The sequence below is a fragment of the Cynoglossus semilaevis genome, chromosome 1 (assembly GCF_000523025.1).
Source record: "Cynoglossus semilaevis isolate Cse_v1.0 chromosome 1, Cse_v1.0, whole genome shotgun sequence".
Lineage (NCBI taxonomy): Eukaryota > Metazoa > Chordata > Actinopteri > Pleuronectiformes > Cynoglossidae > Cynoglossus > Cynoglossus semilaevis.
In genome coordinates, this window is record NC_024307.1 from 10,050,702 (window position 1) to 10,062,997 (window position 12,296).

At 41.7% G+C, this 12,296-nt stretch overlaps 1 protein-coding gene across 7 annotated transcripts in view; it reads right to left on the reverse strand.

The window, feature by feature from the left end:
* The window catches only part of kdm1a (lysine (K)-specific demethylase 1a), a 13,419-nt gene extending 1,857 nt beyond the window's left edge, over positions 1 to 11,562 (reverse strand). The window contains exons 1-20 of one of the 7 annotated variants that reach the window (XM_008309772.3): positions 11,441 to 11,525; positions 10,778 to 10,814; positions 9,998 to 10,288; positions 9,546 to 9,714; positions 9,291 to 9,424; positions 9,131 to 9,209; positions 8,950 to 9,042; positions 8,695 to 8,801; positions 8,373 to 8,454; positions 8,045 to 8,139; positions 7,068 to 7,085; positions 6,543 to 6,685; positions 6,365 to 6,455; positions 5,504 to 5,638; positions 4,648 to 4,721; positions 3,726 to 3,837; positions 3,451 to 3,583; positions 2,562 to 2,749; positions 1,338 to 1,452; positions 1,054 to 1,181 (exon numbers count right to left, since the gene is read on the reverse strand). In XM_008309772.3, the coding sequence (XP_008307994.1) occupies positions 1,054 to 1,181; positions 1,338 to 1,452; positions 2,562 to 2,749; positions 3,451 to 3,583; positions 3,726 to 3,837; positions 4,648 to 4,721; positions 5,504 to 5,638; positions 6,365 to 6,455; positions 6,543 to 6,685; positions 7,068 to 7,085; positions 8,045 to 8,139; positions 8,373 to 8,454; positions 8,695 to 8,801; positions 8,950 to 9,042; positions 9,131 to 9,209; positions 9,291 to 9,424; positions 9,546 to 9,714; positions 9,998 to 10,288; positions 10,778 to 10,807 (2,217 nt within the window). In that variant the 5' untranslated portion in view covers positions 10,808 to 10,814; positions 11,441 to 11,525. Of the gene's footprint in view, positions 1 to 1,053; positions 1,182 to 1,337; positions 1,453 to 2,561; positions 2,750 to 3,450; positions 3,584 to 3,725; positions 3,838 to 4,647; positions 4,722 to 5,503; positions 5,639 to 6,364; positions 6,456 to 6,542; positions 6,686 to 7,067; positions 7,086 to 8,044; positions 8,140 to 8,372; positions 8,455 to 8,694; positions 8,802 to 8,949; positions 9,043 to 9,130; positions 9,210 to 9,290; positions 9,425 to 9,545; positions 9,715 to 9,997; positions 10,289 to 10,762; positions 10,815 to 11,339 lie in introns of all 7 variants that reach the window. The other 6 variants (XM_008309764.2, XM_008309756.2, XM_008309740.2 and 3 more) reach the window with 6 other exon arrangements.
* Between the last annotated feature and the right edge of the window lie 734 nt (positions 11,563 to 12,296).

Consider the following 12,296-nt stretch of genomic DNA (forward strand, 5'->3'; position numbering starts at 1 on the left):
GAGCTGTAAACAATCAGCATCATCACTGGTGCTGAAGCAAATAATGAAGCAACAAGATGAGCAGTGGCCCAGCCTCACTGGGGCCCAAACCTCTGGTTGATGCTCCTTTCATATTTTATCATTTATTCAATAGTCTAGGGCTGATTATGATTTGACCAGAAATTGACTTTAAACAGATCGGACAGCTTTATCTAATTAAAATTAGAATTGTTTATTACTATAATTATTATTATGTATGTTGACGGAATTTGACCACTGCATTTAACCCACCCAGAAAACAGTAGTATAGACATCAATCTACAGACTTATTTTAAGTCATATGTTCACATAGGGCCACACAAAAGTATGTGACAGCCACATTTGGCCCCCAGGCCTTAGGTTTGACATGCTTAAGGCTGTACACTATAAAACTGCCAAGTGAGGAATTTTACTTGCCCTAACTGTTTCATCTTAGTGTTTTTCATACATGTGTTCCTAGTTTCAGTCTGGGTTAGTACGACATCCAAAAGGTTGTGAGTTTGAATACGAGTCACTGGAGAAAGTCCAAGTCGGGTCCCCAAGGTTCACTCTCTGAGTCAATGTCCAGTCACTGACATGAAGACCACAACACTACCACGTGGATTCTGTCCAATCAGAATTATATAAACATGTTACTACGTCCAACATCTGCTGTGATTAACTTCAGGGGAAGAAAATACTGAGGTTTTAAAAAAGATATTTTTCTTAAATATTCCTCATCAGTGATCCTGATTCCTTCATTTCTCGGCAGTGTACAACCACATAAACCACCATGTTTTTCACAGTAGACGTACTATTTTCAACTTGGCACTTGATTGACAGGCCTGTGGCCTAGTGATTAGAGAACCAGACTGGTGATGTGAGGACTGCTGGTTTGATAACACCCACTACTGCTGAGAAAGACCACCATCTCCGTTGTGTGTATCAGTGTGTACTTTACATGTACAACGACAAGTAAATCTGCTTCTTGTTCTACTCTCTGCAACCTTTTCATGTTGTTTTTCTCCTTCTCCTGGAGGATACACAAACACATACCTGTGGCACCGCACTGCTGCCAAATATCCCTTTAAGAATGGCCAGGCAGCGTCCAACGATGACATCATCGCTGATGTTCTCCATGATGCCTGCGGCCTCACCGGCCATCAGGGCGAGGAGGATGGGAGCTGACGAGAAAGAAGTCGCGTGTGAGTTGGTTGAGAACACAGGTACAGTTGGACGGTGCTGCTAACGTGTGTTAGCATCAGGTTAGCACTGAATATAATGATAAGGTGACGACACACAGAGAACATTAAAAAAAAAAATTACATGATGCTCCTCACCTTTGTACAGGTTCCAGAAGAGAAAGAGCTCGCCTCGACTTGCTGTGGTGGAGCCGACATGACCGAACAGGTTGACGCTTGGATCCCAGAAGACCCGGTCAAAACACAACACCACCTGTAGGCAGGGAGGAATACAAACACACACACATAAAATAAAGTCACGCAGTAATAAAACTTTTCGTCATTTTATATTTATGAGTTTAGAGTCTATGGGAGTATCTGAACATTTTCAGGCCACAGCAGCGACTGCAGTGTGAAAGGTGGAGCTCCACCTGCTGGTGGTGAGACAACAGCAGCAGGTCAGATTGTGCAATGATGCAGTGTTTTATCCTGAACTGCAGCAGTGAGAGGAAATCAAACACTATGCTGCAGAGAGGGTGAGTGAGTGAGTGAGAGAGAGAGAGAAAGAGAGAGAGTACAAGTTCTGCTGGGTCAGAACAGGAGTGATGCAGAACTCTCTGGAGAGATTATTAACACTGGCAAAAAAAGATTCTTTTCCATTTCACACAACAGACGACGACTCTCTCTCTCTCTCTCTCTCTCCTCCCACACACTGCCCTGTCACTCACTCACTCCTACGTCCTATCACATCCTCCACATGAGTGAAGAACCAGAATTTATCACCACAGCAGAGTCTGAGAAATCTCCACATCACAGCCTGATGCACAGAGCTGCTCCAAAAGTACAAGAGAAAACTCAGGTTTCCTGGTTGTGTTTGAGCCTCTGTGGAAGCTGAAGGTCGTTCAGGTCAGTGTAAGGACACTGCAGTACAGACACAAGTACGGTGGCTATCTGAGGATCATTATACTCTAAACCTAATTTGGTGTCAGTTGACACGTTTGTGAATGAGCAGACGTCTCATTCAAATCTCTCCAGTCCCATGCACTTTGAGAGGACGATTATAATAAACTATTAAATGATGTGATTCAGTAAATCAGGCTGGAAAAAGAAGGGACAAGGATGAGACAAAAAAGGAAGGTTCTCCTTGTGAGAACTGAGCATCAGTTGGCAGAGGGAGCTCACGGTAAGGGGGGGGGGAAAGAGAACCAACAGGAGAGAGAGTGAGAGAGAGAAAGAGAACCAACGACAAAGACAGAGAGACACAGACCCACACAGAGAAATACAGAGACAGAAAGACAGAGTCAGAGACACCAGGACAGAGAAAGACAGAGGACCATGGAGGCAGTGAGGCACAGAGAGACACAGAGAGACAGAGGCCCGTACCTTGTTGAGGTTTCCAAATCCCATCCTCTGTATGGCAGATGTTTTCCACTCAGGCAGCGGGGGAACAAACTGCACAGCAGGAGGCTGCTGCTTCAACACCCCCAGAGGCAGAGTGCAGAGCACAGCGTCACACTTGTAGATGAAGGTCTGTGTCGTGGAGCGAGTGTTGACTGCTATCACTTCACAGCCTGCAGGTCAAAATGAATGAAAACAGAATAATATAGAACATTAACGTACACATTTATAGACCGACACAACGGTTCAAAAACAAACGTGCAACAGGTTTTCAGACTGTGAGTCTGAACACAATTCTCCATGAGGTACAACGGTTCAAAAACAAACGTGCAACAAGTTTTCAGACTGTGAGAGTAAAAACCTCAGTCTGAACACAATTCTACATGAGGTAAAAAAAAAAAAAACATTCTCTGAGACTTTATTATGGACAGGAAGGAAGTGTTACATCAGTTTTGAGAAACACCGTGGAGTTCTCTTGGACCAGGCTTATTTAAGTTGGACCAGAACAAACAGTACTACGTTCCGGGACATTGGGCAGAGAGCAACCAAACAACAACCTCCATCTGATGGGTGACTCAACTCAAGTCTTTTATACGGAGAAAATGGGAAAATCACTCTTGCAAAACTGCAACAATTACAATTGTAATTTTCCTAATAATTTAAAACAGAAGCCGACTCCACCCGGTGCTGAACTGGTCTCTGTCCCGGAGTTTCTCCGAGTTTGTTGCAGACACCGTTTACTAGATTGGTTCATGTTGAACAAATGGAATGAGGTTTGTTTGTGGAAGCACTGAGAGTCATTTCCTTGTCATGTCAAATAAAGATTTAACTACAGCACCGAACAACAGACACAAACCCAGCTGTGAGTGCGTACCAGATGCCGTGTATCGGACCTGCCTCACGGCTGTGTTCAGTTTGATGTCTAATCCTTCGGCCAGAGCCACGGGAACGCAGGAGTAGCCGTTCCTCACGGTCAGGTGGCTGCCGGTGAACTCAAAGTCGTCATCCTGTGAAGAAACGAACAACCCGTCATCGCAAGAGGCGCAGTTAACGTTACCTTAAATAAAACACGGCAGCCCAGTCCAACCGGCAGTGACCAATCACACCCAGGAGACTGTGAAGAGACGTTTTGAGAGCACATGTACGGACCTGATCCCAGTGTTTGAGGGAGAGGGTGGAGAGGGGAGTAGCGTTGGCAAACTCCAGGTTGGCAAAGTGCCAGTCTAGAATCTGACGATCCCTGGATGAAAGGTAAACATCACTGTGGGAGACAGACAGAGGGGAGAGACACTGTGACACGTGTTGAGACAGAACAGGAGCAGGTTTACTCATGCAAAAGTGAAAGATGTTTATAATCAGGTAGCATTAAGATCAGCAAGAGGAAAACAGGAAACAGGATTAAGGTGCTGCTAACAGTCAGAGCGTTCCAGTTTGACCCGAGTGAAACTTGGTAAATAATCAGAGTGGCAGCAAATACCTGTCCTAAAGGTACAGAAATCTGTCTGTCTGTATACTGTTACCATCTGAGTTAGGGCGGGAGGGTGAAGTCTAAGATGTACTTTGAAGTAAGGATTTGAATTAGTATTAGATTACATATAACAGTACAACAGTGGGCTCAAACTCATGGCCCGGGTGCCACTTCTGGCCCACGAACCTCTCACATCTGGCCTGTGACTCGATGTCAACAACAATTTCGCACAGAAAAATCCAGTTATTAAAATGATTTAGTTTGGTTATTTAAGAAAGAAGAAAGAACTCTACTGACTGGTAGCACTATACTATTATAATATTTGGCATTCTAAAATATCTGGGGGATTTTGTATTGAATGTAGGACACTAATGTTTCCCTTTGAAATTAACGGAATAGGATCGTTCTGTGTCAGTATGTTTGTTACATGTAAATGTAGGACACTAATGTTTCCCTTTGAGTTCGAGACCTCAAATTAACAGAATAGGATTGTTCTGTGTCAGTGTGTTTGTTACATGTTACTTATTCTATTTAGCATCGTTAAATTTGCAGCAAACGTTTCTTCCACAAAGTCAATACTGAATAACAAAAAGCAGTTGGTACCTGGGTGGATTAGCCTCCAGCTCCTGCAGCTTCTCCTCCAGTTTGACATGACTCTCCACCAACTCATCATACTCCTGCACCGAGAACAGAGGGAAAAACCAAGTTTCTACAAAATATATTCAAGCATTACAGTTAGTTGACTGAAACAAAATCTCATAGAAAACAGTGGTCTTCTCCTCCACCAAACTGCAGTACAAATGGGCCGTGACCTTATTTTGAAAAGGTCATAAGAAGTGAGATGTGAACTGCGGCTAAGTTAGTGGTCCAAATATTTACGGTTGAACTTGGAAGTGAAATTCAATTCAAATGAACTGAAGTCGACACAATGTCCTAACAAGACTAGCTGCAAAGGCCTGAGGCGAGTGTGTGTATCTCCAGACATAAAGACAGTCAGACCGTGATGATGTGCCTTCAAGTGGTTTTTGACACAGCGGATGAGCTGCAGACGAACCCAGTTCAGACACCAGCTGTGTTTAAACCAACTAAAACCTCCTTCTGGAATACACACACACACACACACGCGGCCCTCGTGGAGGTGATTTGTCTGCAGCAGAAATAGAACAGCAGAGTCCGCACTAATAACAGTCCACTGAGGCATTAAACCATTTAAACATAGCTCCATAACAGTCCACTGAGGCATTAAACCATATTTATATGGTACCATATTTACTTGAACAGTGAAGTAGGACATTTTTGTTGAGGGACTTTGGGCCTGAAAGTCCATTTAACACCTCCCTCATCGGCACAGGTCTTCTACAACAACAATCTAATAACAACATCTAATTGTTTACTTCTTTGTTTGGCATCACTGTTATGATGTGTGTCTGTGTGACTCCTGTGTGGTACGAGAGCTCACTTTGCAGAGCGCGGTGAGGTCACGGTGTTTGCTCTTCACCAGGAACTCCGCTGTGATGTCTCTGGGTGGTTTGACTTCACTGGCCTCCTTATACTGCTGGTGGAGCTCCTTCACCCGTTCTTTAGTGGACACCATCTTTAAGGGTCAAGACAAGAGGTCACATTTAAAATGGGGACAAGTCAGAATGGTCAAAACAAGTTAACGTGTGTTACACTAGAACCAGATGCTTTTTTTGAACAATTCAAAAGACGTCAAATCTGACTTAAACTTCCAGATTGACTAAATTTGAATACCAAAATATTTTTTTATGAAAAAATTATTTGCCCTGAGAGTTAATTTAAAGATAAAATACGAAAAAATATAATAAAAAAATAAGGATAGGACTTTTATGCATTACTTTCAAAAAATTAATTACAGGCATAAAAATGCATGTTGTCCTTTTCTTAATTCCCTTCTTTCCTCTTGCCCTTAGCCCCAGTAGAATAAGAGCATGGCCGTGTACAAACGGCAACAAAGAGTTTTCCTCTGTGCAGCTCTTGAGGTCTACAATATTACCTCACAGCAAAACATGTTGCACCAGCGCCACCGTTGGCTACAACAGTTCTGGTACGAGCGAGTGGTATAGCCCACCCGCAAAGAGCCAGTTGTAGACAGATGAAATATTCCGATAAAAAAGGTTTCAAAATCAAATATTTTTGTTGTAATTACTTGTGATTGTTTAATTAATTAACAGGGTTAAAATAGGAAAACTGTTTTACTCACAGTAATATAATAATCACATTTGTGACATTTCTTGGCTGCTTTTTTTTACCATCATGTGGTCAGAGTACAACAAAGCCACTCACAAATACCTGGACCCACCTTGTTGAGAAGGTCTCGGAGTTCCTCCTGAGTTTTTACAATCTTTTTCCAGTGCTCGATCTGCTCGTCTTTCACATGCTTCTCCTGCAGTCTGCACATGCATATAATTCACACAATGGTAAACGCTAGATGTTTCGTTTTAGTGTCTGAAAGCTCGCGTCAGGTTTGCCACACTCACTGGATGACCACCTCCAGCGCCTGTCCCAGAGAAACGGGTTTGTTGTTGAGGAAGTTGAAGTCCAGTTGGTGACTGAGGTAGGAGGTGGCCTCCAGGAGTCTGTTGAACTCCTGCTCCACCATTTCATCTTTTTCTTTTGGCACCTGGAAACACAGTGACCACAATGACAGAGGGCGGCAGCAGTAACCAGAGCAGAGATCCTAACATTTGCATCCATGGCTCACTACGACCAGGCAAAAGCAGCAAAGATGAAACACACCACAGGAAACTCCTATATTTTCACATGCAACAAAAGCTTAACACTTGGTGTTATTTAAAATGGAAATGTCTCTTTTCAAACCCACAGGAAACTATTCCAATGACCTAAACACCACTTTACTCAACTTATATAAATATAGGATGGAACAGAAGAATTAAAATTTACATAGAAGAAAGAAAAGGTTTGTCAACAAGAGCAGAGAGGGAAATGTGCCTTTAAAGAGAGATGAGGTGAGAAGAGTATAATGTAAATAAACCAATACATACACTTGTGCACCGTTCACCCTACAGTAGTTCACCCAAAAGATGAACGTTGAAGAGGTTGAGAAGACAAGGGGGTTGGGGGAGGGAGAGAAAACATATTTAGCACAAGTTTAACCATAAACAGGTTCACACAACAGTAACACATGAGCCTTTAATTTCCCCTTTCCTGCACAGGAGGAAACTAGTTACATATGAAGTCCATGTTTCAAAGCGTGACCTGTTGATCTTCTTATTCAGTAGAAGCCCCCGTAACCTGATCCTAAAAATCCTACCTCGATATCTGACTTCTTATATCCCAATGACGCAATGAATTGGTCCATTTGAAATTAGAAAAATAAAGAGTTTTTCACTATTGACAAACAAGACTAACTAGTTTAATTCTTAAATCCTAAAAAAAAAAACAGATCACTCCCCCGGGGGGCAACAGAGAGCTTGGAGAGCAGCTGTAAACCCCCTCAAACAGAGCACCGACTGAAATCTTTCACTTTTATAAACATCTTCTGTGGCAGGAAGTAAACAACACAAGGTCTGTGTTTGGAGGGGAAAAATGTAATAAAGTGTGTATCTAATGCAGATGCAGCTCTACTCCCCTGGTGGAGGGACGCTTGTTTCTGAGAATAGCTGCTTGTAGGAGAGCTGTTACCTAATGGTGAGAGCTGTTCTCAGTTGAACAGGACAACAGACATGTTTTTCTTTTTCAAGCATGAACTGCCTGGAATTAGTCACATGCACGCCTCTGCTGCCGTCAGCCTATCGCCGTCTATCTGACTGTGAACTCATTTGTTCAGTTTATGAGAAAACCTGGGATTGTTACAAACATCCATTAACAAACAATGGCAGTGGTTAATGGCCACAGTAAGGTTTTAATGACCTGGAGATATTTTAAGCCTGCAGTTGTTAAATGTAAGAATACCACACAGGGCTAGGCCACAGCAGCAGAGGCAGCACTGTTTCTTCACATGATGTTTGTTCATACTCACAGCCTGGCCATTGGCTTCATACAGTGGACACTTCTGTTTGATCTTGGCCAGCTCCATGTTCACCTGCTTACTGACCACCGCCATAGGATTACCTCCTGTGGATGAGCAAATGCACATGAAAGACAATATGGCACTGTTTACACGGACAGGAGCGCCCTCTGTGGGAGGGACTGTGGAAGTGCAGGATTATCAATAAAAGTTTTATTTGTTGATGCAGGTTCTAAAATCAAATAACAGTATTTACTTCCAATGTATGATCAGAAATACAAAGGGAAGTAATGCCTTGAGTACATACAACTGGATATTTGAAATAAACTATAAATCATACCGAGGCCTGTAACCACCATGGCTCCCAGGTCAGCGACGTAGTTGCCCTTCCTAAATGTGGCAACCCTGCCTCCAACACGATCCTGCATACAGAAATTTAATAAAATAAATGTAAGTTTAAGTCAAAGCATTAATTATATCAATATATACTGAGAAACAGCAAAGAATTACAAATCTTGTGAAGTAATGCAAATATATTCAAATAATGGCTGTATGTCATTTCTTTTAAGAACATTTTCACGAATATGATTCAACATGTGTTTTAAAGAAATACATATGAATATGAAGAAAAGATTAATGTAGAAATTTAGCAGGTGACTCACCCGAGACTCCAACACTGTAACGTCCATACCAAAGCTTTGTAGCTGCCTGGCAGCAGCAAGACCAGACACGCCTCCTCCAATAATGATGACCTTTCCGGTTTTTTTAGCTTCAAGACAAATAGAAGAATATTTAATCGCACACAAATTGCGGACACACTCACACTTAATGTTTGTACTAAATGAGGTGACCGGTGTTGTGGGAAAGGTTGTGCAAATAGATACTGATGTTATTATGTTGTAATGAGGTGAACTCACTGGGTAAAGGCTTGACTCTCTTGTAAATCCCAAAGTTAATGAGACCATGTCTTTCGAGATAACTGTGTATCCTGTGGACGAGCACAGCATCACCTAAAAAGAAAAAAAGGTGTTAAATCAACTTATTAATGAGCTTAAAAAGATCATATAAAAAGGGGAAATTAGAAGAAAAAAGGCTTACTGTTGTATGGAGCTTCAAGCTGCTGCGCTGTTGCCTCAAAAGTCAGCTGGATTTTAGGGTTGTCCAGCCACAGTTGTAGCTAAAATAAAATTTGTACAAATAAATAAACAACACTTGATAACAATGCTGTGATTAAAAATGCATTTAGTTTAGAACTGACTGTGCGGTTGCGGATGTAAAGGAAAACTTTCTGCGTCTGCTGGGGACCGCTGATAATATCTGGGAAGCAAGCTGCCTCTTGTGATGTCATTCGGTCATGAGGAAGCCGACTCTGAAAAGCAGCTCCTTCTACACCTAAACATAAATATGAACACCTCTGGCCTGTGAGCTTGAAATGTCAAGCACAAACCTAAAATAATTTTCTTTCATTGTTATTATTGGCTTCGTTTTTCCTTCGACTGCTCCGTTCTCTTACCTGATGGTTCCTCTGGTTCACTGTCATTCTCCTCCTCAACTGGTGGAGCCGGCGGTGGAATCACCTGTTTCCTCTCTTTTTCTGCCTTAGCATTCCTTTCCTCCTCCGAGTAATATTCGTCCTCCGATAGATTGGCCAGGCTCTCGTCCATCTCACGGTACTCCACCTGCAGCAGTAGGCACAATAAAAGCATCATTAAAACCAGCATTAGCGAACCCGGTTGTTTGATCTGCTTCCAGTCAAATTTAGAGCAACATAGTGCAGAGTGTTTTTGTCCAAATATAGAAAGTTTTTCTTTGCTCAGGAGGATGACAGGGAATCAAAATGCCTCAGAGAGACATTAACTAACTAAGTGTCTACTAAACTAAATGTTTGTTTTTTTCAAAAGCGATAATAGCTATTATTACAAGACCTGTCACCTCCTGTAGCAAACAGAACCCTAAAATGTTTACTTTTGCTCGCTTCCGTCGACTTGTCCTACGGACTTCAGCTGAGTCCTGATCTGCCCCCCCAGGGCCAGCCTGGTGGGGCAACGGTGCTCCTCCGGGCTCCCCACTAGGGGAAGACCTTTCTTTCTTTTTGACATCCATGGGTCCTCCAGATGAGGCTGAAGGGCCAGTCTGTGCATCAACCATCTGGACCCTTTCACCCCCTGCTGTTCCTGCAGAGGAGGATGAGGAGGAAGCAGAGCCCGCATCTGACTTCTTGCTAGAAAGCATTATGGAGGATGTCGGAGGCCTCTCCTGCAAAAAAAAAATTGAAAAGTGTGATTAAACGTTCAATGCCAACTAATTTTGATAACATTCTGTATATATTATGTGAAATGGCAGAAATTAAAATTATACAAACATGTTTAACTGATAGGTTAGCAAGATGTTAGATGACATGATGAAGATTGATGAAGGATGTATAAATAAATTAAAAATTAAAAAATAACCATCGTGTCCAGAGATGAATTACTGCACTTTGAAAAGATCCTATTGGTATTGTTGTTTTTTTATAATGCTGTTAAAACATCCGTACAAACCTTTATAAATCATCCGTCAATGTGTTCTTAATGGCGACTATATACAGTACAACAGATACCAAACAACAGCATATAAGTTTTTCGGGGATAGAACCAATTAATGTCTAAATGGTTTAAATATATATATATATATATACACTGTGCATGAATGTCATGGTTTTGTGAAATGACGGCTCCATGGTACAGTAACCTTGTCTTGTTTTACCCATTTCTCGGTGCACCTGGTAATATCCATTCAAACACTAAGAAACGAAGACAGAACCAGAAAAACAATTACGAACAGGAATACTTAAAATAAAAGGTGTTCTGATCTATAACATGGGATGACACAAACTCATTTGATATTGTTATTTGGCGCTGCTTTAAACTCCCTTTTTTAAGCCATTTTTCAAAAATAGAAAACAATCAGTACCCCGGCTTCAGTTTTTCTGTGGTTGTTATCTTAAACATAATGGGCTAACGTAACACTCATTAGAGGTAGCCCAAAGGCTAACGGCAACAAGCTAATGCTAACACATTAGCTTACGTGAGGTAATGGGTTTTGTTTTGTAATGTATAGATCACCTTTGAGGATATGTTTGTCATATTTAGCACAGAAATAACACGGATTGTGATGCAAACGCAATTCTGATTTAGTCTATGTATATTTGCGTGCAATTTGGAATCTGGTGAAGCATGCTACCTTAGCTAACCCGCTAACAATGGATCATGCAAGCTACAGCAGCAGCGGCAGGTGCGGATTTATGAAAAAAGCCGGCTTCGCTTACCGAGAATAAAGATCGTCTAAACTTTACTTGGACTCCTGAACACAGCCCTTTATCAATGAAAGTCACTTATACAAATAAAAACGTTGAAATATTATTATTACCGCTGAAACCCCCGCAGATGTCAACACAAAGACCGCACAGTAACAGGTCCTCTACTCTCAATGAACTGATCACTGATTGGTAGATCGAACATGTAACCTGACACCACAACTCTACTCGATTGGTCTAAATGGCTGCTTGTCTAAAGGAAGGCGGAGTTCGTTTCGACATCCGCTGCTGTTCAGTCAATGAAACAGCAAGTTAAAGTTTCATTTTGTGCTATATACATGTTTTTGTAGAAATGGGAAACATAATGTAATAGTTTACATTCACCTGAAAATATGAATTGTTATTAACGTGGCTGTCCTTGGGTAAGCGCCTCCGCACCTGAGTGGCCCTCCCAGAGAAACTGAAAAGGAGCTTCTTTCCACAGGCCATCAGCGTATCCACCAGAAAATAACACCGCCCTTTTCCTTTTTAGTCAAGAGTAATATTAGTATTTATTTTACCGTATTTTTCTTATTCTCTCTTTGCACATTCTAATGTACATTGAAATTGTTATTTTACTGTCCTGGTACTTGTATATGTGATATTTGACAAATAAAAATTGGACTAAATTGGACTTTTGTATATGTGATATTTGACAAATAAAATAAATTGGACTGTACTTGTGATCACATGTTTCACTTACAGTAACCATCTTGGATTATGAGAGCTTTACACAGCCATCCAAACATAGAGCAAAAGTATCAGAGGATGTTTTTTATAAGATTTCCGACCTCCTCTACCCGAAATACAGCTGGGTACTTGTCCTCAAGCATTAAACTGATCCAAGGTCAGGTATATTTGCCACAGCCCTGTGCTGACGTCATCAGCAGAATAGGGAAGTAGGGTGTGGGTGCACAGGTACAGGTAATC